The sequence below is a fragment of the Corticium candelabrum genome, chromosome 22 (genome assembly GCF_963422355.1).
Source record: "Corticium candelabrum chromosome 22, ooCorCand1.1, whole genome shotgun sequence".
Lineage (NCBI taxonomy): Eukaryota > Metazoa > Porifera > Homoscleromorpha > Homosclerophorida > Plakinidae > Corticium > Corticium candelabrum.
In genome coordinates, this window is record NC_085106.1 from 2,860,624 (window position 1) to 2,874,975 (window position 14,352).

The 14,352-nt window shown below is 40.1% G+C and overlaps 2 protein-coding genes across 2 annotated transcripts; both read left to right on the forward strand.

Annotated features, from left to right (window-relative positions):
• Nucleotides 1–10: 10 nt before the first annotated feature.
• Nucleotides 11–7,404, forward strand: LOC134197706 (phosphatidylinositol 4,5-bisphosphate 3-kinase catalytic subunit gamma isoform-like). The gene is made up of 32 exons (XM_062667053.1): nt 11–187; nt 262–405; nt 499–554; nt 613–708; nt 1,725–1,782; nt 1,847–1,895; nt 1,980–2,090; nt 2,266–2,356; nt 2,434–2,528; nt 2,608–2,704; nt 2,778–2,847; nt 2,901–2,985; nt 3,040–3,129; nt 3,203–3,406; nt 3,467–3,656; nt 3,735–4,132; nt 4,199–4,286; nt 4,494–4,556; nt 4,632–4,736; nt 4,875–4,994; nt 5,067–5,161; nt 5,232–5,325; nt 5,379–5,435; nt 5,499–5,596; nt 5,705–5,894; nt 5,952–6,062; nt 6,126–6,205; nt 6,270–6,345; nt 6,411–6,512; nt 6,576–6,641; nt 6,859–6,954; nt 7,017–7,404. The coding sequence occupies exons 1-32, from the start codon at nt 121–123 to the stop codon at nt 7,200–7,202; spliced, it is 3,528 nt and encodes a 1,175-aa protein (XP_062523037.1). The 5' UTR covers nt 11–120; the 3' UTR covers nt 7,203–7,404.
• Nucleotides 7,405–7,646: 242 nt separating this feature from the next.
• On the forward strand, nt 7,647–14,050 carry LOC134196973 (uncharacterized). The gene is made up of 14 exons (XM_062666199.1): nt 7,647–7,695; nt 7,771–7,887; nt 7,962–8,042; nt 8,396–8,475; nt 8,574–8,643; nt 8,703–8,792; nt 9,065–9,211; nt 9,271–9,351; nt 12,921–13,006; nt 13,068–13,116; nt 13,187–13,275; nt 13,350–13,434; nt 13,719–13,801; nt 13,863–14,050. The coding sequence occupies exons 1-14, from the start codon at nt 7,651–7,653 to the stop codon at nt 14,038–14,040; spliced, it is 1,281 nt and encodes a 426-aa protein (XP_062522183.1). The 5' UTR covers nt 7,647–7,650; the 3' UTR covers nt 14,041–14,050.
• The last annotated feature ends 302 nt before the right edge of the window (nt 14,051–14,352 follow it).

Genomic DNA, 14,352 nt, shown 5'->3' on the forward strand with positions numbered 1-14,352 from the left:
GGCTAGGATCCTAGAGGAAGTCGTCGTGTTTAGCATTTGTACTTACGTTTCTGTTGCTTCACTCCTTCTCTTGACAGACGCTAAAGGACAGCCATAGAAGAGCAACTCTTTATCTACAAAATGTCTGGCTCATGCACGTCAAATGCAACTGAAATTGGACAAGATGAGGTATCCACTAACATCGAAGGTAACAAAAACAAAGAGATCATTTCTCTTGTATTGCGTCTAGTAGACTAATGTAGTCCACTGTACTGTACGAAGTAGGTTCTCCTACACCGCGGCGGTTGATTTTAGAAGAAGAGTTACGGCCGGACGATCGCGACACTACATCTACTGGCTTCACAAACACAGTGCAGCTTCGCAACAAGAGGATTGCAGGGAGAAGAAAAGTTATCGTGTCTCAAGGTCTGTGCACGCGTGCAACCAAGCCATATGAATTATCTCTGTCTACTACACGCTTGCACAATGATGCAATGACTGCATGAGTGTTTTCTGTAGAAGTGACGTCAAACTCTCGGCTTTCAACTAGACCTATTGCATGGAAAGCTAGATTGGTTTGAATCAATTTTTCTAAGACTATAAATTAATTGACGAGTCATTTCCTATATATAGTCAGCTGGTCAGAGATTGGTCCGTACTAAGGGTTATGTGCCAGGATCAAGTCTACGGGCGATTAGCAGATCACCAGCGGTCTTCAGCAAAATCCGTGTAAGATTATTAATTAATTAATTAACGATTTGGAGTTGATAGTTGATACTGCTGTTGCACCTTTGGTAGCTGAAAGTGACAGTTGCATTACTTAATTAGGGTAATCAGTATCCGCTTGCTCTAATGATCTACCTGGTATATATATTACAGTTTCCTGTAATCACACAAGAATAGAACAAAAAACCCAATAATCATGCATTGTCTTCCAACATGTATACTTATCTTTGCAAAACCTACATCAATGAGACGTTTGCTATAAATCTGTGATTAAGTAATGTTTGTATAATATGTGCTTTATTTAATGTTGTTATGATGTTGCTAATTTTTTGTAGTTCTATGTCTAGTCTGGCTTGTCTGGCGACATGTGTAGTCAACTCTTTATCAAATTGTATATGTCTGTCAATCTAGATTTGCAATGTCTGCACGTTCAGTTGCATAACAATGCAGACACATTGCATAATTTTGTCATTTGGTAACATACTCAGATAGGAGCTTGAGTGTTTCACAGAAGCTGGTTTCACTTGTCATATGCTGGTTATGGCGTTTCAAAATAATGTAGAAGACCTTTTTCTACTGATGGTAAGCAAGAGAACAAGAAATGCAATTATCTATGAGAAATATTACAACAGATAATAGCAATTTCATAATCTAAACTGTATATATTACCTAACATATGTAGCTGTATTAGCCATTGGTTGACTAACCATACAACCGGAAATGGTGTGTTATGTATTCGATCAGGTCATGAGTCAATTAATTACGTTTGCCAAGGAGTTGCCAATTGTGAAACAGGAAGAGTTGGACTCTTAGAGATCCACACCGAGTGATACTGCAATTGATAATTATATGTCTTTCTCTAAATGATTGACTTAATTTAATTAAATTAATACAAAACTATAATTGAGCTTCATCACAATTAAACCACTCACTCTACCATCATCATCATGTGAACATAGTAGGAACCTCTGTATAGCGAATACTACCTAGTAATCTATTTTTTTGTGTCTTTCTCTTAGGATTTTAAAGTGAACTTTACTCTACCAAATGGAACTGTAGTGCCAATGAGTTGTTCTGGTATAAATTGTTATGCCTTGTAACAAATTGATTTCCATGTGATCTATTTTAATTTAAAACTTAGGTGACAGCACAGTTGCACAAATCAAAGAACAACTTTGGTCAATTATGAGGTAATTAATGAACACAATAAATTTAGGTGTAAAGTTTAAATTTCAAACACAGTTTAAAGTTGTGAGTGCAATTCGACTGTTTAGAGACATCGGGATTTTTGATGAAGATCCAAGTTTGGAAGACAGTGACTCATATTCTATCAAATACGAAAAGGACTGCGATACATATGAACTGTTTGAAAAACAGCAAATATTGTATCCAATTATTGATGTTAAATTATGAATTAATATCACAAAATTTTATTTATTTTTATAGTATATTTGTTGAGTCTGCTTGATGATATGTTTCAGTCAGTATTTGCTTGAGATTGTTCTGTGTAGTATGTGTAATATATGGTTTTGTTCTCTTGACAACAATAATGCAATGCAGTCAGACTTTGTCGATTGTCAGCTACTGGCGTGCAAAGAATGCACCAAGAGGTCAGTTCAACATTGTGCCAAAGAGAATTGAAACAGTTCAGGTTTGAATGTGAAGCACATTTTATACGTTTGCTAGCTGCTTTAGCTTTCATGTTTATCTGCATCAATTTTACAACAGGAAAAGATGTTGAACAAGAAGATTGGCAAATTAGTTGGTTTCAGTCTCTATCAACTTTGCTCTGAAGTTAAGACAACAAGACAGCTATTTGTTGGGTGGGCAAATGAGCTTAACAACTGCCATGTCTTTGTTTATCGTGTAACTGTGTTAATGTGCTTGCTTGTTTGTGTTCAGGGTGTGGAGGAGTGCTGTAAGCAGTAGAGACCCCAGCTGGTATGCAATGGAACCCGAACTGACACTCGGGAAAGTACCATTGCATATAGAAAGCCAGGTGAGAGGTCCTATCTGATTTCAATACGCGTATCTCTATTCAACTTCTTATGTTATATCATCTCATCTTGAAGCTGCAAGGTAGCAATCATATCATTGTGAAAATCTACAGTGGCACAACGTTTACAACCACCAGTGTCCCAAGTGATAACCATTCAGTGAACGTGTGGCTTGCTCGTGAATTTTATATGTTTTAGAGGACTATACACCATTTCAGGTGTTGAATGAGTACTTTCCTCGAGATCCACTGAAGAAGGAGAGAGTCAATTTGCCCAGAGAGAGGTTTGGGGATGAGATGATGACTGCTGATTTGAGTCAATCGAGTTTTGCATTTAGCAATTTGGCAAATTACGTTTTGAAAGTTTGTGGTCGAAATATATTTCTTGTTGGTCCCGATCGCATTATTGATTTTACATACATTCGAAGGTATGAATTTAATAGGTGATTAAATCGATACTCATAGGTTTAATTAGATTAACAATAAATATATTTGGTTCAGGTGCATTGCTAATCATCACCCAATACAACTAGCAATTGTTCCAGTGTTGGACACTGAAGCAGACATGCCCAGTGGTGTTCCAGATCCTGATCTAGTTGACGACAACACTGGATTAGTTGGATCTTACAAACAATTATCCGGATTGACGAAGGATTGCAAGCAAATGTTTGCTATGGCAATGTGGGACATACAAAACAAATTCCGGTATATCAAGTTATCTTACTGTGACACATCACTTACACTAATGGACACATTTGCTTATAGTGTACGTATTGATGGCATTGATGGACTGGACAGGACTTTGGCATACAAGAGTGTTTTTGTGGAAGTTGGCTTGTTTCATGGTGGTAAACCGTTAACACCAATGGTTGCTACCAATGAAGTACCATTCTCTAGAAGTGTTCGATGGGGACAGAGACTTACTTTAGACATAAAAACAAGAGATTTACCAAAGGTATACTACAGTGCATTTTCTCATTTGTTTGCTGCATTAGTCAAATCTTTACATGCTTGTTACTGCGTTGTGTTATAGGCTGCTCGATTATGTTGCTATGTGTATGTTCGACATTCTGAACAACATAGACGACGGAAATCTGAATTGAATTTGCTTATGTCTGCAATGGCTAATGGTGTTCCTCTTCGGGCAGAAGTACTAAATGGTAGTAGGGGAAACATTGTGTTATTACACTGGGTCAACATGCAGATCATGAACTACAGATCAATACTAAGAGTTGGGAAAGTGCAGATGCCACTGTGGGAGGTGTCAGCAAGTGATGGGACACAAAGTTTTCTGTATGCCTCTCCAATTGGAGCAACCGCAGCTTCTTCTGGAGAGGCTGTTTTACACATAGAGCTGGACTCGTATGCTCATCCTGTTGCTTATCCTAATTCAGATGTGGGCTGGGGTGTTGCAGATGGAAGAAATGATGAGTGAGTCCTTCAAGTGTAGTGTATTGCTTGTACCACCCTGAGTTCTGTTAGTTTATTTAATTGTAGGGATGTTGATATTTCTGTTAGTAAATATGGAGAATCACGCTTCTCGTCTATAGTCGATCATATTATATTGGCAGATCCACTAAGGGAGGTCAGAAAGATTTTACTATATACAGTGTTTCTTTTGTTTATTTGATCAAATTGAGGAAGTAAGCATGACATACCAGTATAGCAAAGTATTAAGTAAAACATTTTTGTTGAGCTGTACTGATTTGTTTATTAGAACAGCATTGACATGCATTTCATACTTTCGCTTTTAAGCTTTGGTTTAGTGACGAGTATGTTCTATATTATACAGTTGGAGAAACATGAACGTGAGCTTCTTTGGAGACTTCGGTGGAATTTGATATCCAAACAGGAGGTAGCTATGCTATTTGTGTTTTTCTAAAGTTTGCAGAGTTTATTGATGTATTGTGGTGAACTTAATTCATTGCAGGCTTTGCCTCGCTTGCTGCAGTCTGTAGATTGGGGAAGTCTGGAACAAGTTGTTGAAGTACATAATATACTTAAGAAGTGGAAAGAACAAGGGATCACATTGGAGGTGTTTGCTTATTGGCTTTCACAACTCTCTCTCTCTCTCCCTCCCTCCCTCCCTCCCTCCCTCCCTCCCTCCCTCCCTCCCTCCCTCCCTCTCACAAACACGCGCGCGTACACAATGAACAGTACGTGGTTTGTTTAGGTTGCTTTGCAGTTGCTTAACTCTCAGTACGCAGACAGTGAGGTTCGAAGTTTGGCAGTAGAAAGACTTGAAGAGTTATCAAATGATGAGCTACTACTTTTCTTTCTTCAATTGGTCCAAGTAAGTGAGCATACGATAACCATGCTGTAAATCCAATTGCACTTTGTTTACTCAATTCAATTACTGTTTTAGGTACTTAAATTTGAGCCTTATCATGATAGTGATCTTGCCAGGTTTTTGTTGAGGAGAGCTCTTCACAGCAAGCGAATTGGTCACTGCTTTTACTGGTTATTCTGAGCAAATACGTAAATTATATTCCAGTTGTGAACAGTTGCTGTCATGTGACTATCATGCTAGGTTTTTACGTTCAGAGACAGATACTCCAGAGTTTCAGGAAAAATTTGGGTTGTTGCTTGAGGCATTTCTTCGAGGTTGTGGAAACTTAATGTTGGTAGGTAGTTTGTTATCTCTATTTTGGTGGCTTAGGCCAGGCTTCTTCTTTAGGCTGAGCTGGAAAGGCAACATGAGGCTTTTCATTCATTTGCACAAATTGCATCAAACGTCTGGACACAAACTTTGTTGTGTATGTATGGATGAATAGTTATTTGTTCATTACTGTAATAGCTGAAGGCTGTGGACAAAAAGGATCGAGCAGCTTATCTTACAAGTGCTCTCTCTGCGCTTCGCCTTCCTGAAGCTTTTTGCCCTGCATTTGATTCTACGTTAGTCGATTACATTAGATTATTATATGCAACATAAATTCTAATGGTGTGTGTGTGTGTGTGTGTGTGTGTGTGTGTGTGTGTGTGTGTGTGTGTGTGTGTGTGCAGGTTACATGTTTGCAAGTTGCACGTTCATCGTTGTCGATACATGGACTCTAAGAAGACGCCATTGTGGCTTGAGTTTGGAAATGCTGATCCGACGTGTGCAGACTCAGAGCCTGTCAGGATGATTTTTAAGGTAGGAGATGACTTGAGACAAGACATGCTAACTCTACAAATGCTGCGAATCATGGACAAGGTATGACACAGCAGTAAAACTATCATGATAATCTGCTTATGTACGTGGGATATATAGCTTTGGCAAGAAGAAGGTCTACACCTTAACATGATTCCATACGGTTGTATGTCAACAGGGTTTGAAGTGGGAATGATTGAAGTTGTGCCTCATGCTGCTACTGTGGCAAAGGCAAGCAGGAAAAACATCAAATATGTTAGCAATTAGTACAGTACAAAATGTATGTTTGTGTAGATTCAGAGAGAATATGGAGGTTCACTGGGAGCTCTCAAAGATGATTGTTTGTACAACTGGCTTAAGGAGAAAAACCGGAGGTTGATTTAGTACTTGGTAATGTAATTGGATTCAAACAGACAGTTTTAATTGTTTGTTGATTAGAAATGTAGATTTTGAAAATGCAGTGGAACGATTTGTATTGTCGTGTGCTGGCTACTGTGTTGCTACATTTGTTTTGGTGAGACAAATAGAACAATTTATCTGTTTGAGAAAATTGATGCAACTTGAATTAATGAATTGAAGGGCATAGGCGATCGTCACAATGACAACATTATGCTGACTGATTCGGGGTGTCTGTTTCACATTGATTTTGGTCATTTTCTAGGCAATACTAAAAGATTCATGGTAATTATTGCACTTAAAGATGTGTGTACTCTGTGTGCATTTTAAGTTTAATTTGGACCTTAGGGTTTCAAACGAGAGCGAGCACCATTTGTTTTAACACCTGACTTTGTTACCATTATGGGCAAAAAGGTACCACAATAAGGATTATTTGGTTGTTTGTGTTGTTTGTTTGTTTGTCTGCCTGGATGCCTGTTGGCTTGTTTCTCCATTTTTTCGTCTGTTTGGCGTTCTATTTGTTTGTCTGTTTGTCTACATTTTGTGTCAGGTTTGTGCACATCACTTGCTTGCTTGTCTGTTGCTAGCAACTATTTCTTTGTCTTACTTTACATCTTATGTAAATTTTTAGGGAAGTCCAATCTTTCAACAATTTGAGGAAACATGTTGTAAAGCATACAATATTATCAGACGAAAATCAAATTTGTTCATCAATCTTTTCACTATGGTATTTGCCAAACTTAACACATTTTGCGTTGCCCAGTTTCGTATGACAATCGTTTGTTTTAGATGAAACATACTGGAATTCCAGAGTTGGCGAGCATCCAGGACATCGACTATTTGCGTAGTGTTCTTGTATTGGACAAATCACCCAAACAGGCAGAACGGTATTTCAAAGAGAAGATCGACTTATGCTTACGTCTAAGTTGGAGTACTCAGTTGAACTGGATGGCTCATAATGTTGTTCATTCCTAGTGACAGTCTTACTTAGTATTTTTGTGAGAATGGTTTGAGTGTTATATGCAACAGTATACTGTGTATTGAATAACTGTTATTTTTTATTTTAATGGATTATGTACAAATCTTTTAAATTATTTTTATAGCTTGCTGTCGTTTTACAGGACTTAACCGTATTACTACGTGTAGTTTTTGCTTAGAATGTACTAATATTAAACAGTGATGATACTAATATTGTCATTACTGCACCGAGGCTCACTTGCAAATGAATCTGCATGCTCTCTGTGCAAAAGTCCATTGAATTAAGGACTCTAGCAGATACGGAAAAACCTTCTGAGACATAGGAGTTCAATTGGCTTGTAGGTTCTTTCCCATTTATAAATGGTTGATTAAATTAATAATAAAATTAATTAGTAAAGCATTTACATAAAGATCCCGTATAACAAATCATTGGTAATAATCTAGGATGTCTTGGATCCCCTCTCTCTCATCTCTGTCGCCATTTCGAAAGGTTCTTTACAGTCATTTCAACATATACCAGCTATAAACCGGCTTAAGTAATAATTTAGCTTTTCAATAAATTTAGTTGGGAGGATCGTTTCCTTACCAACCTGAAGACATCTACGACCATGAAAAGCAGCTGTATCATCCACGATTGAGTGAAGCAACGAAACGTTTGCTTCAAGACATATTCGAAGGAATTGTAAGTGCAATATGGCAGTCTGTTTTGTAACAGTCCACTTCTTGCACGTCGCTCATCATACTGTGTACATGTAGGATGTGCGTCGTATTGTGGACTACCACACGCACATTATTGGAAAGGATGAAGCGAAGACTGGATGTAGAGTAGATTCCAGGGTATGCAGTGGTTAGAAGTGCAAGTGCTGAGTAATGCCTATTTTATAATTAATGCAAGTTTACTCGTGACTTAATTATTTAATTAATTAATTGAAAATAGTGATAGTGAATAAACGTTAATAATAATAATAATAATAATAATAATAATAATAAATGCAGTAGTATGTATTTTGTTTCATACATAGATGGAGTACATCTAGTCTACTGTACCCGAAGACTATTTTAGTGCATACATACTAGTCGCAGTCATAATAGATACCAAACACACAATAAACACAAAATGAAATTGCATTTAGTTATTGATATTAGTCGTTTATCTAACTACCCTTGTCAACTCTTCTTTTATTATGCAGATGTTGAAATGGTATCATCCTTGGAAATATATGAAGACATGGATCTTCCTGTTTGCGGCTGGAGTGCAAGACTTGGAAAAGTAAGAGGCCCTGTCTGTATAATTAGTCTTTGCTAATTTGGGAGCAGAAGACGTCATGATGCTGTTAAGGTGTACTAACGGTTGAGGTGTCTTTACAGTGCTGATGAACGGTATGTTGATCGACTGATGAGACTTGTCAAGCACTCCGCTCCTGTAAAAAGAGAAGATGTAGATCACTTTTTTGGCGTGCCGCTTGTTTAAATACATAAAAAAGTTGTTTGTAATAGGGTATGTCTTTTCATGGACGCAACTGTATTCTGGCATTTGATCAAGTGTATTCAGCAAAGGGCGAGCCAGATGAAGAACACACAACCTTAGTATGAATCTAACTACTATAAGACTATGTCTGTTTGACTTCTTGATTTTCTAGTGGCTATTCTGTGCATTGTTTCTGTCTGTCGTAGTCAGCAGTATTAATTTTATTAAATATCAGTTTATACTTCTTAAATCAAGAGGACATGTTATTAACTTTACTTAGTCTGGAAATTGTGCATGTGCTTGGCAATTCTAATAATGATTGGTTGAAAATGTTATGTATTGATCTTTCATTCATGTATGAATGTTATATTGTATGCTTTGTGTTTGTTAGTATGTACCAAATAAGTATGTCTACGAATTGTCTCGAAAGTATCCTAACGAATTCATTGCAACATGTTCGGTGCACCCGTTTCGGCCTGATGCATTGGAAGAGTTGGATCGTTGTCGAAAACAAGGCATACGGATCATTAAATGGCTAGTTAGTATAGGCAATAGTTGGTGCATGTAGACATTGTGCAAATAGTTGTTTTGATGTAGCCAAACTCGATGAATATTCGTCCAGCTGATGACGACCCTCGTTACGATCAATTCTATGACAAAGTAAAGGAGTTGGACATGGTGCGTAGGTCTTGGTTATAAACATTCATGTTATAAAGTTGTATTAAATGAGATTTAATAGTATTAAATGGGATATTTAATACTAATAGAAATGTATTACATGTTTCTCTATGTCCCTCCATGATGGGCAAGTGGGGTCTTTACCCCATCTGGGCGCCCACTAACCCGGTAGGTGAGCCCAGCAGGGTACATGTTTCTGTGTAGTCCACACGGCGATCAATGACTAGCCAATTCAATATAGATTGCAAGCATTACGGTGACAGCGAACATCGGGACAGCATGCCTAGTAGATATCAATGACCACCAGGAAAGCACTGAACGTCATCGTCAATGGATCGTTTGCCAGACCACAGAAACTCCCCAATGACTGAAACGAGTCATAGTCTCATGGATAAAGCTTGAGGTTTTTGTTGTTATTGTCGTGCTCAACCAAATCAGTCTGGTTTGTAAAGTCTATTACAAGTACCGGAAGCAAACCCTGCTTCAGAAGTACTTACACCATCACGGTTGTCTAGAAAAAAGACATGACGTTACGAAGGATCCGACTAGATCCCAGAGGCACTGTTTTCTGTAAGTGCTGCAGGTTGTGATGACCTGGAATAATGTCCAGCTACCGTGCAAAACCTGTGTGCACTGTGCCCAAAGCTCCCAAGACCACCGGAACCACCAGTGTTTGACAATGCCACATGCGGCTTATCTCCACTCGCAAGTTGCTGTACTTCGCCAACTTCTCAGCATGTTTCTTGCCAATGTTGCCATCAGCAGGACAGCTGATATCAATAAGAAGACAAGTGTTTGTCTTCTTATTTCTGAGACAGATGTCTGGACGATTGGCTTTGATCCTCCTGGCAGTGGGGATGGTGGTGTCCCACATCATAGTATTGTCATCCGTCTCCACAAGCCTATCAGGATGATGCCGGTACCATCTGCTCTCCACTGGAACTCCAAAATGGCGACAAACATCCCAGTGAATGATGGAAGCCACCTGATTGTATCGATCAGTGTAGTCCATCGGTGCCAAAGCACTACAGCCTGCCACAATGTGGTCGACTGTTTCCAGGCCTACACTGCACATGCGGCAAGTAGGACTGACATTACGATGTAGAATCTTGCACTCATAGTACCGAGTCCGAAGAGCTTGGTCTTGAGCAGCAACAACCAGTCCCTCAGTTGCAGCAGGAAGGTTCACTGCCTTTAACCATCCATAGGTCTCTTTCATATCCACAGGCGGTTGCTCAGTGAGACGATGATACTGCCTGTGCATAGGCTTCCCGCTCCAGGATCGCACATGAAGAGAACTGCAACACGTACGGTAATGTCTCGCATCTGTTTTAGGCACTTGCTCCAAGCCACCTTCAACGGAGATGGATGCACTCCTGTGTAAGTTCTGCGACTTGTCGTCCGAAGTAAGACTCCTCCGCAGCTGTGCAGTAAAGCGACAAGCCATGCGCTTGATCGAGTGTGAAGATTTTCCAGAGTCACACTCCCGTATCATCTGCATGAAAGGATCAGAACTGTCAGCAAGGTAACAGTTCAGCCTCACAATACAAGATTGATATGTCGACTCAATCTGTTGTAACCCCCTACCCCATCACTGCAAGGAGCGTACAGTCGGTCAACGTCTGCAGCAGGATGGTGAACACCGTGCATAGAGAGGAGCTTTCTGGTCCATCGATTGAGCTGCTGCAGGTCTGTGCACCCCCAATGAATGACGCCAAAACCGTAAGTGAGAATCGGTAGTGCAAACCCATTGATGGCTAGAATCTTGTTCCGACCATACAACTCAGTTCGGAGAACCACCTTCACTCTGCGGAAGTACTCACGATGGAGTCTCTCCCGCATCATGCTGTGCTGAATACCATTACTCTCATCTACACCCAAGTACTTGTAGACTTGACCCGGTTCCAGACAGTTGATGGTGTCTGTTTTTCCTACTGTCACTCCAGAGTTGTGTCTAGATATAGCCTGCAGTTGACAAAGTGTGCAACAGCACATTTGTCCAGACCAAACTCCATGTGGATGTCATCAGAGAAGGTACGAACCGTGTGCAACAACCCATCCAACTGATCTTTATTATTATTATGTTGTGCTCAACCAGATCAGTCTGGTTTGTAAAGTCTATTACAAGTACCGGAAGCAAACCCTGCTTCAGAAGTACTTAGACCATCACGGCTGTCTAGAAAGAAGACATGACTTTACGAAGGCTCCGAGTAGATCCCAGAAGCACTGTTTTCTGTAAGTGCTGCAGGTTTTGATGACCTGGAATAATGTCCAGCCACTTTGCAATACCTGCGTGCACTGTGCCCAAAGCTCCCAAGACCACCGGAACCACCAGTGTTCGACAATGCCACATGCGGCTTATCTCCACTCGCAAGTCGCTGTACTTCGCCAACTTCTCAGCATGTTTCTTGCCAATGTTGCCATCAGCAGGACAGCTGATATCAATAAGAAGACAAGTGTTTGTCTTCCTATTTTTGAGACAGATGTCTGGACGATTGGCTTTGATCTTCTTGGCAGTGGGGATGGTGGTATTCCACATCATAGTAATGTCATCCGTCTCCACAAGCCTATCAGGATGATGCCGGTACCATCTGCTCTCCACTGGAACCCCAAAATGGCGACAAACGTCCCAGTGAATGATGGATGCCATGTGATTGTGTCGATCAGTGTAGTCCGTCGGTGCCAAAGCACTACAGCCTGCCACAATGTGGTCGACTGTTTCCAGGCCTACACTGCACATGCGGCAAGTAGGACTGACATCACGATGTAGAATCTTGCGCTCATAGTACCGAGTCCAAAGAGCTTGGTCTTGAGCAGCAACAACCAGTCCCTCAGTTGCAGCAGGAAGATTCGCTGCCTTTAGCCATCCGTAGGTCTCTTTCATGTCCACAGGCGGTTGCTCAGTGAGACGACGATACTGCCTGTGCATAGGCTTCCCGCTCCAGGATCGCACACAAAGAGAACTGCAACATGTACGGTAATGTCTTGCATCTGTTTCAGGTGCTTGCTCGAAGCCACCTTCAACCGAGATGGATGCATTCCTGTGTAAGCTCTGCGACTTGTCGTCCGAACCAAGACTTCTTATGTGTCGTTATGCCCCTCCATAATAGGCAAGTGGGGTCTTTACCCCCATCTGGGCACCCACCAACCCGGCAGGTGAGCCCAGCGGGGTACATGTTTCCGTGTAGTCCATACGGCGATCAATGACTAGCCAATTCGATATAGATTGCAGGCATTACGGTGACCGCGTACTCGATACAGCACGCCTAGTGGATATCAACGACCACCAGGAAAGCACTGGACGTCATCGTCAACGGACCGTTCGCCAGACCACAGAAACTCCCCAACGACTGAAACGAGTCATAGTCTCATGGATAAAGCTAAAGAAACATGAGAAAGAAAGACAGACAAGTTTCACAATTTACTGTCGTCACTGGGGTTTGAACCCCCAAACCATGGAGTGGTAGCCATTGTCGCTATTATTATTATTATTATTATTATTATTATTATTATTATTATTATTATAATAATTATTATTATTATATGTATCATTGTGTACTGTGTTGTAGTATCTGCTGATACATGTGGGTGATGAGCATTCTGTGTCATCACGGTTTCTGGATAACTCTTTGGGAAACCCTCTTTTTCTTCGAAAGTAAGTGGCACCGTGTTTCATTTCTCTAGACAGCACAATACAACATGAATGATTTTGTCAGGCCATTGAATAAAGGTGTGAAAGTGATTGCAGCTCACTGTGCCACAGAGGTGAGCATACGGATTTACATATGGTTCAATTACTGCATTCGATGTGTTTAATTGACTTAACTTGCAATAGGGCAGTTCTGTTGATTTTGAAACAGACACATCTGGTCATATTAAGGCGGAGAACTTTGACCTTTTTCTCAGGCTCATGCATGATCCAAAGTTAGTTGCTGTGGCAGCTAGGTGTCATGATTTCATGGAACAATGTCAAGCTTGTGATTTGGTGTTTGTGTTAGGTATCAACAAAATTTGTTTGCTGATATTTCAGCTACAATTAGTTTTCTCAGAGTCAAGTATCTTCCAAGGCTTCTGGCAGAGAAAGTGAGTTGCTTGTAAAGAATGAATTGATTATTGTCAGTGTGTACCACACACTTTTGGCCATGTGAATGTGTGTGACTATGTGTTTATTGGTGGTGGTGGTGGTGGTGGTGGTGGTGGTGTGTGTGTGTGTGTGTGTGTGTGTGTGTGTGTGTGTGTGTGTGTGTGTTTGTGCATGCGTGCGCGTTATTTATTATCTGTTCAACTGCATAAATCACTTGACAGAATGTATACATCATTGAATGATATAGACTTGACTTGCAATAACACAATACTTTCTTTCTTAGGAAATTCATTCCCGTCTTGTGTTTGGCTCTGACTATCCTGTCCCTGCTATCAACGTGATTGTTCACACAAAAAAGCTGCTGAAGTTTGTGTATATATACGTGCTGACTGCCTGTGTAAATACTATCATACTGTCTTTTGAGTAGATACAATTTGATTACCCCTGAGCAAAAAACGTGTCTTGACGAATTGTATGAATTCAATCCATTGCTCTTCGACTTTGCCTGCAAGCGATGCCTTTCACACGAAGGACATAAATTTCCTATCTCATTATTTATGGAGAATCCCAACTTACCAGTGTCAGAGGACAGTAGCAGTTTGTAATTCTACAAGCCATCAATTTGCAAGCCATTTCTTTCATTTATCTGTTTTGTGATTTCTACTTTAATTATGGATGTGTATTTCTATGTGATTTTGCTTGAATTTGTATGCAAGTAGATAGTAGCCGGAGTGACACTCACAGTTTGAAGCTTGATTACACTAGCAACACGAGTCAAGAGTATTCCAATCATATAATTCTTTACATTCTCCTATCATAACTGTAATGGTAAACGCTTGACTACATGTATCTTGTCACTACATACTGGTACTTTGTATCATCTTAGCAGCATATAGCATGGAGCTACTGTCATCACT